Below are 23,927 nucleotides of genomic sequence, written 5' to 3' on the forward strand. Positions count from 1 at the left end.
TAGAAAGGGAGTGAGCAAGCTTTGTCACAGATAAAGAAGCATTTTGGAGACCGCAGGAGTTCCTGCTGCAGAAGCTTCAGAGAGAACTGCAGGTGTAGCACTTCTGCCTCGCTGATGGTGTAAAATAAGGAAGCAGCCAAGGGGACTAATTGCGCAGGACGAAAGGTGTAAACTGCTCATTGGTTAGTGCCGCTGAAATGAGGCTTTACGACGGTGTTGAACTCAGGTAGGGACACCTTGACAAGCCCCCCTTCATGCCGGCCGCAGCCCTGGGAGAGATTTTTGCAGAGAGGATTTCATACAGGATCATCTTTGCTGTCGCTCTGCTTCCTTTGAGCGAGGCTTCGTCTGGCAGCACTGCGACTCCAGAGCGCAGCCTCGCTAGAGACCTGGAGGGTCTTGGAAAGCAGCACAAGCCAGATGTTAAGGGGGAGGGGAAAAGCCCATCCTCGCCTTCAAGGGGGGTGGGGAAAGAGGAGGAGAGTGGAAGGGAGACAAATCAAAAGCTTCTCTGACCATGACAGGGGCGAAGTTGGGGGGGGGGGCTCCATCATCTGTGGCTAAGACAAGCTGGGTCTTGGCAAGGTTCTCCCAGAGCTCTATTAATAACCTCCTGCAACCGCCCTGGGAGCACAGAAGGCAGATGGACCTGGCTGCCTCCTTGCTACAGCAGCCTTTGTGGCCCAGCCAAGGCAAAACAAAGGCCTTTCCGTCTCTCCCCGCTGCCCCCGTGTGGGGAAAGGGCCTCACAGCTGAGCAGGCGTTCTGCGTGTAGAAGGTCCCAGGTTCATCTCCAGGGAGGGCGGGGTGAGACACACACACCCCACTCCGCCGCCTGGAATACTGGGTGGCAGCTGCCGGTCAGTGCAGACAATACTAAGCTGGACAGACTCATTGTCTGAGTACATGAAGGCAGCTTCCTATGCTCAGTTTCTTCTACAAGCCCCCTCCCTCTCACCCCACCAGCAATAAAACACTGTGGGGCGCCCCAGTTAGTGGATAATGTAACCACAGCAGTTTCCTTCCTCTTGGGGGAAAAAGTCTAATCAAGCTCTTTCACTGAACAGAACAAGTCCCTCCCCTCCCACGACCTGTGCTTAACAAAATTGGTGGAATAAGCACATCTCTCTCGAGGGCATGAAGTAGAAAGCAGTTTATAGGTGAAGACAGTAAAGTGCTCAGTGTGAGCCCTGCTCTTCCCCCTCCCAGAGAACCTAAAACCCCAATTATTATAGCAAAGACCCTCCCCATACAATCAGACCCGCGAAAGCCCCCCTCTTGATTCCATGCTTTGCATCTCCTGAGAGGGGCATGTAGCTGCCCTGAGCTTAATTCCTGTACATTAAAACGCTTAGAAGAGCCTCCGTTTAGACTTAACGCTGCTCAACAAAATTACAATTTGCAGTATATAAATTAATTACACTATACAAGCAATGACCGTTTAAATAACCTCACACTTAACAAAGAATGCTCCCTCCGTGTGTGTGTGTGTGTGTGTGTGTGTGTGTGTGTTCAAAACCCAAACCCAATTCCATGCCAACAGCCACCGCGAATCTTCAGTGCATAAACTGTGTCCAGGCAAGAGGACTATCTGTTGTTTGTGGGGGTCGAGGGGCTGGATCCAGAGGGCACCATCCAGGCAACTACTGCAAGGTACAAGCTGCAGAAGAGGAAACACAAAGAGGCTGACTAGCATCCAAATAAATTCACATCTTTGTTTGAAAATGAAAATCCCCAATTTCAAATCCGACGCAGCAATCTCAGGGGACTCGTCTTTCGCTCGAGGGCCACGCTCCCTTCTGGGCAACCTTTTACAGGCCGCATATCAGCGGTGGGCGGAGCCAGGGGGGAAAGCAGGCCCAGCAGTTAATGCAAGTTTCCCCAGAGAAGGCAGGGGCTCTGAGTTCAGGGGCACATTCTACCCAGGTGCAAAGCAGTGCCAGGGAGGCTGTCGCTCGGGAGAGTCCCTGAGGGCCAGACGAGGAAGCTTGGAGGGCCACATCCAATTCCTGGGCCTGAGGCTCCCCGCTGTTGCTCAAGAAGTGGGCAGTAAAATTTGAGGCAAAATTTTAACTATTATTTTGTAATCATTAGTTTAATAAGTGATAAATGATTATTTCAAGAACAGCTCTGTATGTGGAAAGCTGCTCTGCTCAGGGCCAAATGTTTCTCCCTGACATGCTTGCTTTCCTGCAAGAAGGAGGTTTTTTCTCCTCCTCCTCCCTTTATTACCTCCTTGAAACACAGCACACCTGCTCCTAGGAGCAAGTATAAATGTAAAATGTAATGCAATACAGTGGACGCTCAGGTTGCGAAACTGATCCGTGCAGGATGCACATTTGCAACCCACAGCATTCGCAACCTGCAGCGGCACGTCTGCGCACGTGCGGGTTGCAACTCGGAGCTTCTGTGCATGCGCAAAGAGTGATTTAGCGCTTCTGCGCATGCGCGACTGCCGAAACCCAGAAGTAACCCGTTCCGGTACTTCTGGGTTTCGGCGGTCCGTAACCCGAGAAAACGCAACCTGAAGCGCCTGTAACCCGAGGTATGACTGTATGTGTATGTATAGTATGTAATCAAAAAACCAATAAAGATTATCCTGGAAAAAAAGCACATCTGGGGGAGCCTGGCTGCAACTCACAGAAGGTGGGAACATTGAGGGAGGAATGGGTACAGAATGGAGTGTCATGCACAAGGGCATGGCTGACTCTCACCATAAGCACTTTACACAACAATATTTTGAAGCAGGCTTCCCTTGTATTAGCTACCTACCACCACCCAAGCCAAGAAAGCAATGGGACTGTAAGCCCTGCTCAGTGTAGACCCACTGAAATCAATGGTCCTAAGTTAGCTCTGCTCATTAACTTTGGTGAGTCCACTCTAAGTAGGACTGGCACTGAATACTGCCCATGGTGACCAAACCAAAAACAAATAGACAGGGAAGGCTGCTGTAGAGGAAGGGGAAAGTAGCAATGGCAGAGCTGGAAGGGACACCAAGGGTCATTTAGTCCAACCCCCTGTGATGCAGGACGCAAATGTCTTTATGCGATTAACTGTTGCGCCTTGTTGGATTAGGGAATGAACCAGAGAAGTCAGCCCTGGGGTGCGCGCGCGTGTGCTTTTGTGAAACTGACACGCAGCCACTTGGCGAGAGGACACCACTAAGCCCAGCAAGCCCATTCACAAGCTCAGGCCGGGACTCTGGCCAGATGAAGGTCCTGCTGCCGGCCGGGACCCCCCTCTACCTCATTTGACTTCTCCCAGGCTCAGGAGCTTACGGCAAGCAAAGATGAAGGATTAAAACGATAAACCATCCCCATCATCATCATCATAAAACGTGCCCTCTGAGCCTCTGGGGAGATTTCCGTGTCAAATATGAGGCTGAGTGTTTCTGCCCCCACCCCCAAACTAAAATGCATTTTGCTTTGATAAAAATAATAAAAAAGCAAATCCCCACTACTACTGCTTGCCTAGCATGGTGGCTGTTCCTGGGGAATGCATTTCCCCTCTATTCCTCCCCTCCTCAAAGGATTGTCTCTCTGGGGTCCTTCTGGACACCTGCCTGCCCCCCACCTCCCAGTGGCGTAGCGTGGGGGGTGCAGGGGGGGCCGGCCGCACCGGGCGCAACATCTGGGGGTTAGGGCAAATCCACGGGTTAGGGGGCGCAAATCCACGGGTTAGGGGGTGCAAATTACTTGCCTTGCCCCGGGTGCTTACAACCCACGCTACGCCACTGCCACCTCCCACTGCCCTGGGCAAAACAGAGTGAGGCCTCTCCCCACCACCCCCCCCCCGATTCAATAAGCCTGCAAATGCCTGGGTGGACAGACATGACCCCTGCTCCCAGGCTTTATGGTTTCCAGGCCATTTGGCAGGGAGAAGAAAAGGTCTCTTTTCCCCTTCCTTCCCTGGGGAAGTCCAAAGGTCTCTTTGCCCCTTCCTCCCCTGGGGAAGTCCAACACTCCCGAGGCCCAGCTGCAGGAAAGAAAGTGTGGGGAGAGAGGACCAACAGGGCAGTTAATTCCAATTAACCAGCCAAGCTCAAAAGGGGGAGAGGGGAGGGGCGACTTGCAGACCCCTCCCAAACTGGAAGGAGACGGACACAAAGATTTCCTGCCTCCCTGGGAAGGAGGAACTATGTGGCCACCTCCCCCCCCCTGAAACCTCACAGACAGCCCTGCTGTGTCTGATCCGCCCCCCCCCAAATGAGGACTTTGTTCCACTCCACTTAGCACAGCAGAGCACTGAAATGAGGGTTCTGCCATTCCTATAGTTTTAGTCTATATAGTAACATACATACACCCCCGCCCACAACCCGCCCACCCTACTCTCCCTCTCCACACACCCAGCCCCCCTGCAATGGCACAATTAGTCCTGCTTACCGGGGGGGGGGGGCAACCCTTGCTTTCATCTTATGAAGTCTGCAGACTCAACCCTCAACTGAGACTTTAAGCAAAATAAAAGTATCGTTTGCACACCTCCACGAGGCGCTTGACCCCATTCCCTTCCACTCAAAATAGCACATGTGCGCATGTGCAAACTGTTCACCCCAGATGACCTGAAGCAGGGATGGGGAAACTTTGTTTTTCGAAACCGGCCTGCAGATTCGCTTGGGAGGGCAGGCGTCAGTGGTCGCAGGCACCATGTGGCAGGCAGGGCCAGAACCCAGAAGTGGGGCTGCAGGATTGCAGCTCTGTGTCTCTCTGGGCTCCCCCAGATTACCTGCTCAGCGGAGGCCACTTGGGCGAAGGACACACTGCCTCGCCACTCTCGGTCAGCCTATACCTGCCTCTTTTCTTACTTTCCAACTAGCCCAGGTACGTGGCCATGCAGGTCAGCCTTGACCTTAAGTCTCAGTGGCCTACTGCCCAGGATGTTTTAACTTGTGATGCTACAACTACAATGCTACAACTCTATGAGCGCTGCCCCTTGTAGACTCAAAGCTAGAATTAGCCAGCTCCACCTCTCATGAACTCTGGCTGCCTCCCTGCCTTTTGCCCAGAAAGCCCCAGCGGGCGCCAGGCCTGCTCAGTCCAGCATTCGCCCCGATTTGCTTGCACAAATCTCCCAGGGAGGTGAGAGGATGCCTGGCCTTTACTGAGCCTTCGTTCTGGCTTGCTTTCGGGAACAGCTATAGGAAAATGAAAATTGGTCCTGCGTGAAAGAATGCAAGAAGAGCCCTGGATCTGGCCCGTGTCCCATCACCGAGCCCAGCATCCTGCTCTCACAGGGGTCAGCCAGATTCCCGTGGGGAGCCCACGAGAAGGATCTGAACACAAGGGCAACTTTCCTCTCCTGCAGTTTCCAACAATTAGGATTCAGAAGCGTTTCCTGCCTCTGGGTGTGGAGGTAAAAGGTAGCCAGCAGGAGGCAGAACAAAGCTGTCAGGGTTCGTAGCCATGGATGGTCACTTTCTGTTTTTAAAGTACAGTGGTACCTCGGGTTACGTACTTAATTCGTTCTGGAGGTCCGTTCTTAACCTGAAACTGTTCTTAACCTGAAGCACCACTTTAGCTAATGGGGCCTCCTGCTGCTGCCGTACAATTTCTGTTCTCACCCTGAAGCAAAGTTCTTAACCCGAGGTACTATTTCTGGGTTAGCGGAATCTGTAACCTGAAGCGTATGTAACCTGAAGCGTATGCAACCCAAGGTACCACAGTATAAATATCTGCTGTGAAATGCTTTGGGAGGCTAGAATTTTATAACGCTGAGGAATAGTTCAGACGGTAAAGCACGAGACTTCTTACCCCAGGGTCATGGATTTGAGCCCCACGTTGAGTGAAAGATTCCTGCACTGCAAGGGGTTGGACTAGATGACCCTTGTGTTCCCTTCCAACTCTACCATTCTAGGATTCTATGAAATACAGTAAGTGATCCACCATTGTTTAGCTGAGACTCCTGCACTGCAGGGGTTGGACCAGATGCCCCTTGGGGGACCCACAGTTCTATGAGTCTATGAAGAAAGAACGCCAACAGAACCCAGCCAAGACTTGGTAAGGAAGAGAACGGGCACTCACAGCTTCTCACAGAGTCCAGCATCCCCTCCTTGCCAATGGCTTCGGCTTCCCACTGTGACTCCTTCATCTGGAGGAAAAGGAGAAGGAAGAGAGGGAGGCGGGTCGTCTCCTCTGATCTCCATGCAAGAGGAGCCTGGCTGGATCAGAGCAAGGGCCCATCTAAGACTCTGGGATGCCCATGAGGAGAACAGGAAGGCGACAGCCCTTCCCCACTGGAGTACCATACAGACACAGAGAGAGCAACTAACATTCAGAGGTAGGCTGCTTCTGCATATGGAAGCTCCACTTAGACAGCAGGGCTAGAGGAAAAATCCTGCTAGATGAGACCCCAAAGTCCACAGGGGCCACTATTCTGCCCCACATGCAGCAGCCGGCCCAATGAGCCAGGAAGCCAGCAAGATTTTTTTAATTTAAAGTATTTCAAAAGGACCTGCATGTTCTTGAAGAAGAAGAGTTTGGATCTGATATCTCGCTTTATCACTACCCGAAGGAGTCTCAAAGCGGCTACCATTCTCCTTTCCCTTCCTCCCCCACAACAAACACTCTGTGAGGTGAGTGGGGCTGAGAGACTTCAGAGAAGTGTGACTGGCCCAAGGTCACCCAGCAGCTGCAGGTGGAGGAGCGGGGAATCGAACCCGGTTCCCCAGATTACGAGTCTACCGCTCTTAACCACTACACCACACTGGCTCTCTGAAGGAGGATGTGAAGGCAACAGTGCTTTCCTGCTCCCAATCCCTGCCTCCTTCCTCCTTCCAGAGCTGTCAGCCAATGGCCTGCTGCCTCTGAACATGCAAATGAATGGGCTCCGGAATTGGATCTCCAGAAGGGGACAGGTAGGGGGCAAGTGGCCCTCTGGGGCACCCAACTCCCACCAGCCCTAGCTAACCAAGTGAATGTCAGGGGTTGTGGGAGTCTGGCATTGCCTGGAGGGACCCACAGGCCCCGTCCCCCTGCACCAAGCCAAGAGGGGGCTTCCAAAGAGGCCCTTCTTCCAAAGGCAGTGAGCTTCTCTGGGAAGCGAGCCCAGGGACCAAGCACATGCCAGGCAGGAACGGAGGCCCAAAGGCCACCTCGCTCCCACAGCACGGATTCTGCAAAGGATGCTTTACTTGAGATTCCAGCATTGGGAAGGGCCTTCCAACTCTATGGCACGTAAGAGCCTACAATGACACAGCCCATCTTCAGAAAACATTATCTTTGCTTTGAGTCTGGGTTTGTGTTGTTTTTTAAATCAATTAAGCAGTGTATAAATCTTATGAAACAATAAACCACCCAAATCTATTTTTCCATGCCCTGCCCCAGCCAAGCCTCCTCTGCCAGCCCCATGATGCCCAGGCGTGCCCTCACTGCAGCCCCCACAGAACGCAAAGTGCCCTCCTGTACCTTGATCTGCTCTTTCAGGTATTCCGCTCGGCCCATCAGTGTCTGGATCTGCAAACAGTCATTCACTCGGTCAGATTAGGAGGAAAGAAGAAGGAGGAGCCCTAGTTCAAAGCAGGGTCATGCAGGATGGCAAACCACATGGAAACCCTCCTGCATGGCACCTCAAATCCCACGGAAGAAAAGGTAGGGCACTATACATATAACAATCCCCTCTATTTCCAATGTCCACGCTGTGAGTGCCAATCATTTAGATAGCCAAACTGGCACTAATCGCAAGGAGCTGTGGCAGCAGGCTTGCCCAAGGCTTGCAGAAGTACAAAAGTGGGGCAAAAATGCCCTGATGGTGGGGAACCCCAAAATAGCTCAACAGGGGGCTCAGAAGTGACAGATTGCTGACTGAAGTTTGCAGGGGGTAGAATGGAGCAGTTAGAATCTTGGACCGGGAGTGTCCCATGCTGCAACATTTTACTGCAGGTCCACAGCAGCTGAGCCACGTCCATTCTGCCGCCTGTACCCTTTAGTGCCCCCTGCTGGGCACCCTGGCTCCCCAAATGCATCCTGCAGGGCTCCCCCCCACTTCTAAATAACAGCAGCAGCAAAGGGACCAAGCACAGCTCCAGGGACCAGGTGGATACAGACCTCAGCATGCAGCAACTCCCGTCTCCTTCCTGCAGGCTCCGCTGGAAGCAGGAAGGAAAGAAAACCATATAATATGATTTATGCTGTAACTGTGATGTTTAGCATATTTTTGCTCATGGTGTTTTATGGATTGTAGTTGCTTTGCTGATGATTTGTTAAGTCTTTAATATGACTTACGTTGTACGTGGTAAGCGACTTTAGGGTTTGACTGAATGGGAAGTGGCAGAGAAGTGCAATCGATCAATCAGTCAATCAATCAATCAATCAATCAATCAATCAATCGTGGAAGGTGGGGTTAGACTGCACAGGAGACCTTACACAGCCCTCTCTGGCTTATGCCCAGGCTCTCCGAAGGACTATCTTCTCCCACATGTAGCCTCGCCCAGAGATCTCAAGCAGAGGCCCTTCTCTCGTTGTCGTCCCCCGGCACACTAGGTGGGGACATGGGAAAGGGCCTTCTTGGTGGTGGCTGCCGCCAGACAACATTGAAACTCCCTCCCTAGAGGAGCCAGATTTGCTCCCTCCTTGATGTCCTCCCGCCAGCAGGTGAAAATAGTTTTATTCCTGCAGGCTTTGGGGAATGGAATCCTTATTTAAAGGAAAGGGCTTTTACTAGAGCAGGGTTGTTTTTGCTTCCTGTATTAAAGGTAAAGGGACCCCTGACCATTAGGTCCAGTCATGACCGACTCTGGGGTGGCGGCGCTCATCTTGCTTTATTGGCCGAGGGAGCCGGTGTACAGCTTCCAGGTCATGTGGCCAGCATGACTAAGGCACTTCTGGCGAACCAGAGCAGTGCACGGAAACGTCATTTACCTTCCCGCCAGAGCGGTACCTATTTATCTACTTGCACTTGGACGTGCTTTCGAACTGCTAGGTTGGCAGGAGCAGGGACCGAGGAACGGGAGCTCACCTTGTTGCGGGGATTCGAACTGCCAACCTTCTGATCGGCAAGCCCTGGTTTAACCCACAGCACCACCCGCGTCCTCCCATTAAGCCCCCACCCACCACAAGCTGCCCCCCCTTACCAGCTAACATGAGCAGCAGCTCCCCCAGGCTCTGCTGGTAGAGATCAAGAGTTTCGCTGTCATCTTTGCCCTCCTCCTCCTGGAAGAGAAACACAGAGCAGCTCCGTCAGGCCTCAGTGCTCAAAAAGGAGCAAACAGCCGCCTTCTCCCTAATGAACATAACGCAAGGACATAAAACGAGCCTGCTGGATCAGGTCAGTGGGGGCCCATCTATTCCAGCACCCTGCTCTCGCCATGGTCAGCCAGAGGTCTGTGGGAAATGCGCAAGCAGGAATCATGCACAAGAGCAGCCCTCTCCCCTCCTGTGGGTTCCAGCCACTGAGAGAAGCATCGCTGCCTTTGACCATGCAGAGCCACTGTGGCTAGCAGCCCTCTCCTCCACGCCGCCCCTCCCCAAGGACAGGTACACTCCCTTGCCTCCGAGGACAGGGGAGGCAATGCAATGTTAGACTCCAGTTTTCATTTCAGGACAGAGGTTGGGAGTCAATGACTCTCCCATTGGCAAATCAGCAACTCTCTGCTCCCCTCTGGTGACTGACCTTAGCAACAGCGGCCGACGCCACCTCCAGAGCAGCGTAGAGGCGAGGCTTATCCCTGGACATCTCTGCAGAAAAAATAAATTAAATTACAAGGGGTGCGACCCAGCATGTGCAAGGCCAAGCGGTATCCAGATGCAACAAAGCAAGGTGGTAGAGTCCTGTGACGATGGAGCAGGCTGTACCACTTCGGGCTGCAAGCAGTGGAGAGGGCAGCACTTTCAAAACTTCTGCAAGTCACAACAGCCCCTCAAACACCCCCCCCCCTGCAAGTAAAAAACCTAACAGGAAGAGGTTCCAGTCCAGGTGCCTGCTCATTGGTGTGGTCCTGGTTCACTATACTACTTCATATTTCAAAGAAAATCTCTAAGTAGTTTGCAACACGGTTAAGCCACAGGTTGCCTCAACTTGCCCATCTGTAAAATGAGACCAGCAGCTGCGTGTCCTACAGGAAGGATGAGACCAGGGCTGGAAGTGCCTGCAAGTGAGAGTGCAACAAGAAGAGGTAAGCAAACAACTCAATGAGCACGTGCAGTTAAGAGATTGGAAAGGGAAGGCTTCTTAGCTGTTAGAAACAGCAGCAAAATATTGCTGATGGCTGCAGCCATAGGAAATTGCTGATGGCCGTAGCACAGGTGGGGCTCCGCTACTACAGCATATATTTAAAGACAAAAGGCATTCACAGACTGACTTTGGACAGCATTCCCTAGTAGCCCATAAAACTTTCAGAGAAGAGAACACAAGAATGGGAGAACTACGCCCTCCCCAACTCCCATCAGCCCCGCCAGCATGAACAATGATCAGGGATGATGGGAGTTGGAGTCTAGAAACATATCTGGAAGCCTCTTCCTTCCCTTAGCCCCAATCCCTGACTGAAAGGAAGCCCAGCTACCTACTGCTGCATTTACTACTTATTTCTGCTTAACCTCGCCTCCTTCTCGCTCCCCACAACTTTGGTTGTCTTCCTTATGCTGAATTTTAAACTGCAAGCTCCAAGGGGGGAAGGGACTTTGCTCTTCTTCTTTTACATGTGATGCACACGTGTGGCATTATCGTCACATGTATCAGGTGAGGGAACCTTTGGCCTTCCAGATGTTGTTGAGCTACAACTCTAATCACCCCTGGCCGTTGGCTGGGCCTGGCTGCAGCTGACGGGAACTGCAGCTCAGCAACATTTGCAAGGCGAAACGTTCCCTGCACCTGATATCTACCGATAGCGACCTCAATTTTTCCCTCTGCCAGTTCTTATCAGCTGAAACAACAGCAGCTATGCCAAGGAGGGAGAACCGGCAGGCTGGTGCGAATCCTCAGGTTCTTGCAGGAGTATATAAAATAAACCTTTGGGAAAACCCCATTAACAGCCCAGCGGGGACCGAATACGTTCAGTGGACCCAAAATATTGACTTGGGGTGGGGGAGAGAAAACTTGGCTGCAGGAAGAACAGACTGGAGGACAAGGCTGAGGATCGGGAACAGGAACACTCGGCAGCGCAACATTTTAGGAACCAGGAAGCTGCTTTATGCTGAGTCTGACCATTGCTCCATCCAGTTCAGTATTATCTACACTGACTGGCAGCTATGACTCTCCAGGATTTCAGGCACTGACTTGCCATTGAGCTATCAGGCCTTTTTTTATTTTTTGACGTTAATTTTTTATTTCCAAAACCGAAAAAAGAAAAATTACAAACATCAAATTCAACATCCATATTCACTTTCTAACATAAACCTATTGTATAATTAACTAAATTAAAATAGTTAATTACTCTAAACTTCTCTTTGCTGTAAACAAATACAACACAGTTAGAAATTTTATATTAAAGTTTTATATTATAAATAGTATTTCAAATTCCCCTATACCCCCCATTCCCCTTCACCCATGTGTGATCTCTTTTTTTCTTCTTCTTCCGTCTTGTCGTGTTGTTATAATTTAATCATTGTTCAGCTGATTCTTTTATTATTTCCTTGCTTACCCCTGCACCTTTTACACATTATCTATTAATATTCCAGTTCCAGAACCATTTTTTTCATATATTCATATATTCCTGAAGGGAAGGAGCTATCGGGCCTTTTGGTTTGACTCCTATTTCCTAACAAAAACATGTTGCAAAGTGCAGAGTGCTCTTGGCTGCTGTTCTCGAAAACAAGACCCCACCCCCACCCCCTGTGCCCCACTCGGCCCTCTGCTCTGGAAATTACCTTTCAAGATGTCCCTGGCAGGGCAGCCCTGCTGAAGGAGGGCCTTGTTGTTGGAAGCAACCAGTGCTTTGAGCTGCTCTGCTCGGGAAATGTATTCGCTCACCTAAGCACAAGGAAACAACACGACACAGTCACGAAATTTCATTCTCAGAGGTGCAAGAGAAAAGCAGGCACCGCCAGGGCCTTCTTGCTTGTGGCACCAGCCCTGCGGCTCCCAGCCACGAAGGTTATCTTCTACCTTCACTGCCCAAGGCAGCCTGCTCCTGGGGGCCAGTTGCTGGGAGCCACAAGCACGGAGAGGTGCTGCTGGGCTCAGGTCCGGCTTGAGGGCTTCTGGCAGGTCACTGCAAGAAGATGATTCTGGACTAGATGGACCACTGGCCGGATCCAGCATAAGGGATCTGCTTACGTTCTGGTGGTGTGACATCTCATTAAGGCCTGCAAGCCTGGGCCTTGACATGGATTCCAAGGCATCAGACTAGATTCCGGCTCTTCTGAGCAGCCCTTGGGCTAAGTCGGTCAAAACGAGAACAAATCTCTACCTGTCATGGGCTCCGCCTACCGTTGACTGCCCAGCCTTCTGCCCAATGAGCACCAGCCACCACTGCTCTGCTCCCTCATTGGCTGAACCCTGACCATGACCTCATGCACCCACCCAATATTTACAGTTCGGCCCAAAGGCGCCCCAATTCACAGCTTTCCCACTGGTTGAAAAGGAGGACCGTCAACTGACCTTGGATCGGATCGCCTCCTTCCTGCGGACATCGACCTCGTCTGAGGGTGGCAAGACAGAGGCAGGTTAGGGAGAAGGGGAAAGCCCATGGAGTGAGCGAAGAAAATGGGAAACTGTCCCAGTACAACTCCCTGTCTCCCATTGCCAGCTCTGAGCTGCATCAGGGAGACGGACGGACATCAACCAGCCTGGAGGGGGTTGGAGTAGGCAAAGCAAGCAGAAGTTGTCCCCCCCCCGCCTCCTGCTCAGAGCAGAGTCCCTCCTCCCAGACTCAGAGATGGAGAGACTCCCCCATGTTTCAGAGGCCTTGCAAAGATCCTGGGCAGGGGAATTGTAGGAGTATACATGTCCAGAGTGTGGGGATCAGATGGGATCACTATGAGGAATTATAAAATATGCATCAAGCCATTGTGTCTGCTATGAAAGCATGGTGTTGACTGGGTTTGATTCATTGACAATAATTTCTGATCAAATCCCACAACCCTCTGCATCTCTGGCCATTTCCTCTACTGTCCATTTCTCTCTGCTGGACAGGTCACGTACACAGCCCAGTCGCCAGTTGCTTCATCAGGCATCCTGATGCTACAACGCAGCAAGAATACTTATAGCAAAGCACTGGAAGACACAAGATCTACCCACTCTGGAAGAATGGCAGATGAAGTTGATTGACTGTATGGGACTGGCAGAAATGACCGGCAGAATCCGCGACCAGGGAGAAGAGTCGGCAGAAGAAGATTGGAAGAAATTTAAGGACTATGTACAGAAATATTGCAAAATTAATGAACTTTGAAAGATGCTGGATTGAACTTATGTGGTCTCTAGCTGTTATGATAAAAAGAACTGGGATTAATATTGTTTAAGTTATAAAATTTTTAAAAAGTTGATTGGAAAAAAAAAGGTGTTAGTTAAAAGGAATGTTAAGAGATTAGGATTTGCTGGATTAACAATTTGAACTAGAAAACAAGAAGGGGAGGTATGAGGAAGTCAAAGAAACATGTTATTGAAAAATTGATATTGAAATTGATTTGTTTTTAATATTTTTCTTTTTCTTTTTCTTTTTGTGTTTGTATAAAATTGGAAAAATTGAATAAATATTTATTAAAAAAAAACAAAAAACATCAGGCATCCTGAGCCATAAAAGATAGTAGGCAGTTTCTTTGATGTAACTATTGCTAGTTTTGTTAATCTTAGGGCCAGGAAGAGAGTTCACAAGGAGATGGTAAATACTGTTTACTCCTGTTTATGACCTTCCTAAAAGCATTCCTCTTTGCTTCCTATTTTATTTACTCTGGGCTACTATGCATGCTCAAGTAGGAAATAGTTTCTTTGTAGTTAAAAGAATTTCTTCTGATCTAACTTTGTCCCACGTCGGCTTTTTTGAAATGCTCAGAGGAAATCTGATTGGTTCTTACGAACACTGTGTAAAAAAGTTCTTTTGTGAATAAAACGACCTGGGCCGGAGGGTGGACAGGAATTCTTATTATACGCACTCCTCCCAGAGTCTTGCTGGTTCAAGCCTCTGTGTGTATTTTCATTATAGAGTCTAATCCTTCCTTTGCTTTGGGAACGCCTCAACACTCTGGACATGTGCACTCCCACGGGGAATTCTTGGAGACAGCCCACTTCTGGCTAGCCAGCTGGGTCAAGCCCTTGCCCTTGGGCATGTGCCCATCTCCCCTGTGATCCCCGAAGCCCTTGCACTGTGGGGCAGCTGCCTTTAGTCTCACCAGGTGATGGATGCACTGCCAATTGAGCCATGATCCCCTGACCATGGAAATGGTCAAGGATGGGGCATAAGAACACACCTGTCTTCCCCCTTCTTCCCCTTTGAAATCGTTTCATTTTAGGTCCTAATGGGATTAAGACGGAGGGAGGTCTGTGATGTGTCCTGCTTGCCTACCAAAGACAGAAGAAGAGCAAGGCAGGGCCAGGAATGCAACCTGCTGTGGGCAAGAGGTGCCCCTCTTAGAAGTGGACTCTGGGACAGGTGACGCAGTCAGCTCCAGATATGAAAACAGATATGCTGTTCTCATTTAATTTATTTCATAAAATGTATATACCGCTTGATTGTAAAAACAAAACAAAAAACAAACTCAAAGGAGTTTACAAAAAGGGTGATAAAATGACCAATAAGAAGATTTAACAAGAATAATTTAAAACTTTCAAAAAATTAAAATCAACAATAAACTAAACCCAGATTTACTTGCACCACCTTTCTATGCATCTGGGCAGCCTTGTCTAAACAAGAATGTTTTTAGCAGGTGCCGAAAAGAGTACACTGAAGGTGCCTGCCTGACGTCAACAGGCAGGGAGTTCCAAAGTGTAGGAGTTGCCACCATAAAAAGTTCAATTTATTACAAATACGGAATGGGAATTTTGTTGGCCCCGTAACAAAGCTGCTTCTGCCAATCAAAGCAGCCGAGCGGCAATGGTGGGGCAAGGCAGTTTCGCAAAGAGGGGAACAATAAAAGCCTCTGGGCCACTCACAGCGCAAGGCGGGGACGAAGTACTCCAGGGCCCTGCTGTAGAGGGAAAGGGCGGCAGCAGCGTCGCCTTCCTGGTCCTTCTTTATTGCTTCCGTCACGAGAGACGACTGCAAAGGGAAGAGAAACAGGATGGAGAAAAGCGGGAGAGGAGGAATGGAAGAGGGGAACTGGTTCAAGGACCAAGCGCAGGCTCAGCTTGGGCTAAGCGGAGGATGGAAAACCTTAGGCCTGGGGGCCACATGTGGCCCTCCAAGCCTCTCCATCAGGCTCTCAGGGCCCTCTCCAGGCTACCTTGCTCCCTGGTCCTGCCCCACACTCTCCCCATGCTTCTGCTTGGCTGGAAGGCGTCCTTGGACTTGGAGCTGACGCCTCTTGATTGCCTGGGTGTGTAAAATAACAGCTGAATTCAGGTGTGAGCCAAAGCCGAGGGCCACACCTGCTCCCTTCCGCCAGCATGCGGCCCCTGGAAAGCTGCCCAGAAGGCAATGTGGCCCCCGGGCCCCCTTCCTCCGGGTTAAGTGTCTGGAGGAGGGAATTGGCACCAGCCCTGTGGAACGCCCTCCCACCAGATGTCAAAGAGAAGAACAACTACCAGACTTTTAGAAGACATCTGAAGGCAGCCCTGTTTAGGGAAGCTTTTAATGTTTGATGTATCACAGTATTTTAATATTTTGTTGGAAGCTGCCCAGAGTGGCTGGGGGAACCCAGCCAGATGGGCGGGGTATCAATAAATTTATTATTATTATTATTATTATTATTATTATTATTATTATCATTATTATCATTATTATCATTATTATCATTATTATTATTATTATTTGTACAGCTGCATCCCTCTGTGTTTAGGAACTCTTGCCTCTGAGAACCAGCATTCTCAGCAAGATCTTGCCCCCAAAGAGAGACAGGGAGCAATGTTTGGGGTGATGGGGAAATGGACCCATTTCCATGCCCACATTCAGAAGATGGTTCCCCTCCACGTCGCCAGATGGCTGCCCTCATGCCTACAGAGGAGGGGGCAGCCCCCCACCTCACCAGCTCCAGTGCCCAGCTGGTAACCCAGACCCACATCATGCAAATCCGCCTCCCGCACGCTCTCTCTAGCCCTCTTCCCACTCACCGCTTTGCCCAGGCTCTCCAAGCCGGGCATGTGCTCCATGTCCACAAAGGGGTGGGCAAAGAACTCCTGGAAAGAGAGGCGCTGCTGGGGGTCCCTCTTCAGCAGGCGCTGGAGGAGGTCCCGGCACTCCAGCGAGAGGCGGGGGCGGCTGGGGAGCTGTGGGGGGCAAGGCAGAAGGCTGAGACACAGGTAGAGAAGCTCCCAAGCTCACCTCACCTCTGGGCACCAGCAACGCTGAGATGGAAACGAGATGGGGGAAGCAGTCCCTTCCTGGATGCAGGAGTGCCACGGAAAGGATTGTGGGCCCACTGGCCCACGGTGGTACTTTCATAGCCACGGGGCTCAAAAGAGAGTAACATATATTTTCAAAAGGAGAAAAGGAAGGTGCTTGCCCCAAGGAGCTTACAGTGTAATCCAGGCAGTGGGATTCCCTAGGGGGACCCTGGAGGTGTAAATGACAGTACGATTTGTTGAATTAATTAAACTAAACTGTTTTAATTGGATTTTAAATATATGTGCAATTAATTATTACTATTTTGAATTTTCTTGTTCCTTAGTGGGACATGCAAATGGCTATTCTGAATACTGCTTTTTATAGGGTGGGGTCGGGGGCACTGGGGGTGAGTCTGTGGAACCAAGGGGGGCAGGGAGTGGTCCCAAAAAGTCTGAGGACCAATTAGGGGCAGGGGGAGGCAGAATCCCCCACACTCTGCCTGACAGCAGTCCTCCCCACCCCCCCTCCCGGGTCTGGATTGAACGAGGCCAAGCCGCTGAATGACGTTTTTGAGATGATCAGACCAAGTTACACTAATCTCTGCCTGCAAACTGAACCCTACAGGTGTGTCAGGTTGGACCAATCTTGGCAGAACGTTGGAAGAACTGTGATGGGAATCTTTAAATAGCTGGTGGCAGGTGGTGGTGGAGTTGGGGTCAGGATGGCAGGGCAGGGAAAGCAACCTCCTTTCAGTCCCTCCCCAGGACTGCACAAATACCAACACCCCCAGGAGCCACGAGGTTACCTCGATGGGTTGGTTGCTGCGGATCTTCTCCTCCAGCTCAGTGAAGGACTTGGAGGCAAAAGGTGGCCGGCCAAACACAGCCTCTGAGAAGGGAAAGAAGCCCCCACCCCCAAATAAGACAGGGAGCCACATGTGTGTCACATGCTAGGCTGAATTAAAAAGGTAAAGGTAAAGGTACCCCTGCCCGTACGGGCCAGTCTTGCCAGACTCTAGGGTTGTGTGCTCATCTCACTCTAGAGGCCGGGAGCCAGTGCTGTCCGAAGACACTTCCGGGTCACGTGGCCAGCGTGACAAGCTGCATCTGGCGAGCCAGCGCAGCACACGGAATGCCGTTTACCTTCCCGCTGGTAAGCAGTCCCTATTTATGTACTTGCACCCGGGGATGGTTTCGAACTGCTAGGTTGGCAGGCGCTGGGACCGAGCGACGGGAGCGCACCCCGCCGCGGGGATTCGAACCGCCGACCATGCGATCGGCAAGTCCTAGGCGCTGAGGTTTTACCCACAGCGCCACCCGCATCCCGCTAGGCTGAATTACCACCACCCAGCCCCAATGCTCAGCAGTGATCAACTGCCACAAGAACCCAAGATAGCCTCCGAAGGAGGAGAGGGGAAAAGGCCATTGTGGCGAGTAGCCACGGATACCAGAGTCAGCTTTATAGTTATTGACACCAGCATCCACAAAAATGGAAGCGATTGGGGCCAGTGAAGGCAGGAAGGGGCATAGTCAGAAAGTGGGCAGGGAGGTGGATGTAGGATTAGGCAAGAGGAACTGCAGGCAGAACTACACTTGCTTCTCTCCCTTTTAAAAACGAGCTAAGTTTCTAGCCCTCAATGCTGGCAAAGGGGGAATAACGATCCCTGATACAGGCAGGGCTTTGTATACTCTGGACTTCAAAAGAGCAATTGAAATTCCAGCCCATCGGAGATCACAGCTACACGCAGCACTTTCTGCCATTTTATTTCCATTACACCTTATCCAGAACATAAGAATATGCAATGTGTGTGTTTTTTAGCATAGGTATTTCAATCTCCGTTGGAGGTTTTAAAGCAGAGGTCAGATGGCCACCTGTCAGGGATTCTGTGATTCCTGCACTACAGGGGGTTGGGCTAGATGACCCTCGGGGTCCCTTCCAGCTCCATAATTCTGTGATTCTATTATTCAATCCTCCCAATTCATTTTGCACAGTCTCTCAGCTCCAGCATGGAGCTTAGCCAGCGCCTGGGAAGTCAAGACAGAGCCCCAACCTCCCCTCAAAACCGAAGGATGGACTTACCGTAGAGAATCACCCCCACAGACCACAAATCCACGCGGGCATCATATTGCCGGTTGCACACCATCTCGGGAGCCATGTAGAGTGGAGAGCCCCTCAGCACGTGCTTCTCATCCCTTGGGGACATGTGCTGGGCAAATCCGAAATCTGGCATGGGGGGGGTAGGGGGAAGGTGACCCAGAAAAACTGTCATCGGGCATGACATTGTAACCTTGCAGTTATCAACTGCCCTGGTATCCACAGGCAACCAGAAATCCCACACTGGTGAAAGAAAGTGGATCTCCCTAGGATTTTCAGCTGTGTGAGGAAAGTGAGGAAAGCTAGCCCTACTCAGGCCCATTGTACATTACAGTGGTACCTCGGGTTAAGTACTTAATTCGTTCCAGAGGTCCGTTCTTAACCTGAAACTGTTCTTAACCTGAAGCACCACTTTAGCTAATGGGGCCTCCTGCTGCCGCCACTGCACAATTTCTGTTCTCATCCTGAAGCCAAGTTCTTAACCTGAGGTACCATTTCTTGGTTAGCAGAGTCTGTAACCTGAAGCGTCTGTAACCCGAGGTACCACTGTACAGTTATCAGTGACGGTATTGCTATAGCTTTCTACTTCGTTGCATTTGGTATTTTTAATTTTTTTATCATTATCTATTATGATTTATCCTAACTATTTCTATACATTAAAAGTATCTCTAAAAGGTGTACAGAAATAGCTAAAGCAGGCACGGGGAACCTCTGACCCACTGTGTGGCTATAATACTAGCCACTGGGATTGACAGGTTGAAATATAAGATTGGCACATGAACGAGAAAAATAATGTGGGGGGAGAGGAGCACCTGAGCCTGCTGGCCTGAAAGCCCAAAAGAAGCCCCCTGAGCCTGGGGGCCAAGCCCTGCCCCACACCAACCTGCCAGTTTGAGGTGAGGCTTATCCAAGGAGCTCAGCAGGATGTTCTGAGGCTTCAGATCCAGGTGGGAAATATTCTTGTCATGGAGGAACTTTAAGGCACAGGCTGTTGGAACAAACAGGAGAGAGCAGTGATGCTGCAGGTGGCAGCGGACTGTCAAGGCATCCCTCTCCAGCCAACAGTCTCCTTCCCAAAAAAACAGACTCTTCTGTCTCCAAGATTTCCTTTCCTTTCTCTGGCACAGAGATAGGGGAGAAAATGCAACTCCCTCCTTTCACACATCTCGAGCCAAGATGTAAAGGGAAACGGCGATCCTTTGAAAATTCCTGCTTCTTTGCATTTTGCAACATGGTTCTCCAACCAAATAAAGTTTGCAGGCACAGTTTGAGCCGCACCCACAAATGGATGTTTTCTCTTTGCAAATGGTTTTGCCGTTCTGCAGACGAAATAGGTCTGTTTGTGAGCACAGTTTGAATCCAAACCCCATGGCTGAGATTTTTGAAAGTGGAGATGCCAGGAATTAAGCCTGGGACTTCCTGCGCACAAACGGTACGCTCTACCTATGAGCTCCATCCCCAACTTCTTTTCCTTTCCCCTCCAACTCCTTACCCAGTTGCTGTAGGAAAATGCGAGCCACCTTCTCCGGCAGGATCCTCCGTGCGTGGATAAAGCGAGACAGGTCACCCCCCGCACAAAATTCCATGATCAGGTAGATGTAGTCCTTGTTCCACTAAAAGGCAGACAGGCGCTATCAGGCTTCTAGAAAGACAAACCCTGTCCTATCTCCATCAAGTTCATTCCTCTGTCTGCAAGTTCCTAGTCCTTATGAATGCAAACACAAATGTGGAAGCAGCTGGGTGATGCCATTAAGTGCAATCCTATGCACAGCAACCTGGGAATATGCCCTATTGAAAACTCAGGAATTTACTTTTGAGTAAGCATGAATAGAATTGCACTGTTAATCTCAAGAGTCAGCAAAGTGGGTGCCTCAAACCAGTATTAACACATAAATGGCTTTAATTGTTCAGAGCATCTATCACCCTTGCTATGTGTCTCGTCGACTGCAATCCTCAGGAGGGAGGCAACACAAAGCAAGCATTCTTGTGGCTGATGGGACTCCCCCACCAGGAGACATTCAGTTTACCCCCATAGTAGACACATGCAAACAAAGGGCAGAGGCATTTTTATTTTCCAGGTGTGAGGATCATAATTGGAATTGACTTTTGGAGGTGGTTTTAAAGGTAATAACTTTTGCTAAGTTAGCTTCACTGGGGCAGTTTTGCACTCTGCATTTGAAGCAATATCCTACCACTTTAAATAGTCGCGGTTTCCCTCTCCCACCCTCACCCTGCAATCCTGGGAACTGTAGTTTAAGGGGCGCTAGGTAAAGGTAAAGGGACCCTTGACCATTAGGTCCAGTCGTGGCCGACTCTGGGGTTGTGGCGCTCATCTCACTTTATTGGCCGAGGGAGCCAGTGTACAGCTTCCGGGTCATGTGGCCAGCATGACTAAGCCGCTTCTGGCGAACCAGAGCAGCGCACGGAAACACCGTTTACCTTCCAGGCCAGAGCAGTACCTATTTATCTACTTGCACTGTGATGTGCTTTCGAACTGCTAGGTTGGCAGGAGCGGGGACCGATCAACGGGAGCTCACCCCATCGCAGGGATTCAAACTGCCGACCTTCTGATCGGCAAGCCCTAGGCTCAGTGGTTTAGACCACAGCGCCACCCGCACCCCGTTGTTAGGAGACCCCTATTCCTCTCTTGGAGCTACAAGTCCCAGAGGTTGGTTGTTAAACCAAGCTAAGGACTGCCTTCCATTTCAGCCTTTAAGCGCTTGCTGAAATCTTTGCTATTCTGCCAGGCTCATGCATGAAATACAGAATACATCTTTCCATAATAGTTAGTTGACAGTCTCTGATTTCATATTTTTAATGTGTTTTTCTTATATAGTGAGATTATTGTAAACTGCTTTGGTATTGTTTTCTGTATGATATAGTGGTACACAAATTTCAACAACATCCAGAGCACCAAAGGTTCCCCACCTTATCGGATGAGTCACACATCTGAGGAATAAAAGCTCCCCAGTTTTCCAGCTGGAGGCTCCAGAGTCTTCCTGGCTGACACCCCAGCCCAGCCCAGTCTCCCCTCCCCACCTGGAAGTCCTTCAGCTCCACAATGTGCGGATGGCGGATGGTCTTGAGGATCTCGATTTCTGTCAAGAGGTTCTCCACAGACGCCTTGTTCAAGCTCTTCTTGCTGACGCACTTGATGGCCACGACCTCCCGGACGTCCTTCTAGCCAGGAAAAGAACACGCAACACCGTGCAAACGAATGTCAGCAACGCAAGCACCTTCAGTCCTGATGGTGGAAATCTCAGGGAAGGTCTTGCGAGGTCCGGGGAAGTTGCTATGGAGATGGGCATTCCTTCAGATCAGGAGAGGGAATGTCTTTTTCACATCAGGGGCCGCCTTCCCTTCTGAAGAGGCATCTGGAGGCCATGGGCCACTGATGGGCAAGGCCAGAGGCCAAAGCGGGCAAGCAACAAACACAGGTTTGTGTGACGGGGCAGTTTCTACATTCCCTTGATCTTCACCCTCAACCCAAGGGAGCAAGAGGTACAATGAAGCACACTCCAGGCAGGTGAAAACATTCAAGGAGGGGGCAGAGGAGGGTCACTGAGGGCTGGAGGCTGGAGGAAGCCCTTAAGCCTGAAGGGCCACATCTGAGTGTGGAGAGAGCGGCTGGCTGGAGAAGAGGAGAATATCTTGGGCCAGAATAATAATAATAATAATAATAATAATAATAATAATAATAATTATTATTATTATTATTATTATTATTATTAAATATTTACACCCCGCTCATCTGGCTGAGTTTCCCCAGCCACTCTGGGCGGCTCCCAATCAAGTGTTAAAAACAGTACAGCGTTAAATATTAAAAATATCTGGGCAGCTTCCAACAAAGTATTAAAATACAGTGGTCTGTTAAACATAAAAAGCTGCCCTTAACAGGGCTGCCTTCAGATGTCTTCTGAATGTCAGGTAGTTGTTTATCTCTTTGACATCTGATGGGAGGGCGTTCCACAGGGCGGGCGCCACTACCCGCTGGGATAGTTGGGATATCAACTGAGATCAGGACAGGATCACAACAAATAGTGAAAAGACTGCTGAGAGATGATTGCCCCTTCCCCTCAAAGCTGATTTGATGACTCAGACTCCATCCCTGGATCCAAAAACCAGTGTTGCAAGCAAGGGACCTCCAGGCTGGAGTGGGTGAAGAGTCCCCAACGCCCAAAAAATTAAGGCTCGGGTGAAGGATGCGCCCACAGGAAGCCACCTTTTGATGAAGGGATTGTATGCTCTATCAGTTAAGTTACACCTGGGACCCAAACCAGGTAGGGCAGCGGTGGGGGAAGCTTTGGCCCTCCTGCTGCTGTTGGACTCCAACTCCCATCAGCCCCAGCGAGCACAGCCAAGGGCCAGGGACGCTGGGAGCCGAAGTTCAGCAACACCACACCCAATATCAACCCCCCTGCGTCCTGCCTCCGACAGCGGACAGCCAAGCTGCTTCCGGGAAAGTCCTCTCCCTGCCGCATCTGCTCCCAGGTAGGCTGCTCCCGGGCGTGGAGGCTCCGCGCCGCGGCCTCTGGGTCAGGCGGGCGGGGTCCCTGCGCCTGGTGCATTTGCGCCCCCCAACCCCGGACCTCGCGCCCCCCAACCGGGGCCCTTCCCCTCCCTACCTTCCTGTATGCTTTGAAGACAGTGGCGTAGGTGCCGCTGCCCAGCCTCTCGGTCAGGATGAAGTCCTCCAGCTGCGGCGGCGCCCAGCCGGCCATCCCGGCGACCACCCCATGCGGCCCCCGGAGGCTGGCGAGCGGAACCCGGCCCTCTCTGGGACCCCGCGGGGGCGCCTGGCTCCCGGAACGGCGGCGCGGGAGGCGGAGCAGCGCCGGCAGAAGCGCACCTTCGGGCGCCCCCTCGCGGCGACCCGCGGCGGGGCGGCGCTCGTGGGAACTCCGCCTCCGCGGTCGCGCGTCTGCAAAGCGGGGCGGGGAAGAGGAGAAGCGAGCCCTGGATCGCCCCCGGATTCGCATCTGGTCGACGGAGGGTAGAAGCATCGGCAGAAGCTGAGCAGCTCTGGCCCGAATAAGCCTCGCTGCGAAATGCTGAACTCCCCTTTTGGAAAGCGCGCCCCGTTAGTAAAAAAATGGAAGAGGATTGGAGGCAAGCTCAGCCCCGCGCCTGATGGCAAGAAAGTCCGTCGCCCTCGATCCCGACGCGGCTTCAGGCTCCCGTCCTCTGCTGTGATCGGTTGTCTTTGGTACTAAACTTTTAATTTTAAGAGTGGCTCTTGATCGGTGGCTTTTAGCATGTCCCTGTGGGCAACTGTATTCTACACGTTTTTAAATAAAATGTTGAAAAGTGCTGGGCTTCTAGAAGTTGTCTGAAGGACAAGCAGAAAGGTGGGTTTGCCATAGTTGTTGCAATAAAATTGCATTGGCCAAAACCTGCTTCATCCTTTGAAATTCCCAAATATTAACATGGCATAAGGTTTGCATGTGCATTTCCAGGCAACTTACAATAATCACAAAACAAAAATTTG

General features: G+C 50.8%; 1 protein-coding gene and 1 long non-coding RNA gene across 3 annotated transcripts; one reads left to right on the forward strand and one right to left on the reverse strand.

Annotated features, from left to right (window-relative positions):
- Nucleotides 1–1,138: 1,138 nt before the first annotated feature.
- ULK3 (unc-51 like kinase 3) lies at nucleotides 1,139–23,756 on the reverse strand. Of its 2 annotated transcripts, none has more exons than XM_083630446.1 (16): nucleotides 23,065–23,742; nucleotides 21,479–21,619; nucleotides 19,932–20,052; nucleotides 19,323–19,427; nucleotides 18,425–18,568; nucleotides 17,151–17,233; nucleotides 16,132–16,287; nucleotides 15,016–15,121; nucleotides 12,529–12,569; nucleotides 11,796–11,898; nucleotides 9,604–9,668; nucleotides 9,065–9,143; nucleotides 8,040–8,080; nucleotides 7,401–7,448; nucleotides 6,018–6,084; nucleotides 1,139–1,660 (listed from the first exon to the last, which is right to left on the reverse strand). In XM_083630446.1, the coding sequence occupies exons 1-16, from the start codon at nucleotides 23,440–23,442 to the stop codon at nucleotides 1,644–1,646; spliced, it is 1,695 nt and encodes a 564-aa protein (XP_083486572.1). In that variant the 5' UTR covers nucleotides 23,443–23,742; the 3' UTR covers nucleotides 1,139–1,643. The 2 variants fall into 2 exon arrangements, with proteins under 2 accessions (XP_083486572.1, XP_083486571.1); XM_083630445.1 differs by lacking the exon at nucleotides 1,139–1,660 and adding an exon at nucleotides 5,740–5,829 and having other exon boundaries at nucleotides 5,938–6,084; nucleotides 23,065–23,756.
- Nucleotides 12,577–15,009, forward strand: LOC310770326. Its single transcript, XR_014552073.1, has 3 exons — nucleotides 12,577–12,750; nucleotides 12,783–13,099; nucleotides 13,651–15,009. It is a non-coding gene; the product is annotated as an uncharacterized lncRNA (long non-coding RNA).
- Nucleotides 23,757–23,927: the final 171 nt, after the last annotated feature.

Source organism: Podarcis filfolensis, assembly GCF_964270895.1.
Source record: "Podarcis filfolensis genome assembly, chromosome: 9".
Classification (NCBI taxonomy): Eukaryota; Metazoa; Chordata; class Lepidosauria; order Squamata; family Lacertidae; genus Podarcis; species Podarcis filfolensis.

Excerpts from the sequence above, each read along its gene's own strand:
- ULK3 (XM_083630445.1), bottom strand. The coding sequence starts at position 23,442 with ATGCTTCTACCCTCCGTCGACCAGATGCGAATCCGGGGGCGATCCAGG. Across the intron at positions 20,053-21,478 it reads TGGAGCTGAAGGACTTCCAG|TGGAACAAGGACTACATCTA; the intron begins GTGGGGAGGGGA and ends TCTGCCTTTTAG. Across the intron at positions 15,122-16,131 it reads TGGAGAGCCTGGGCAAAGCG|TCGTCTCTCGTGACGGAAGC; the intron begins GTGAGTGGGAAG and ends TTCCCTTTGCAG.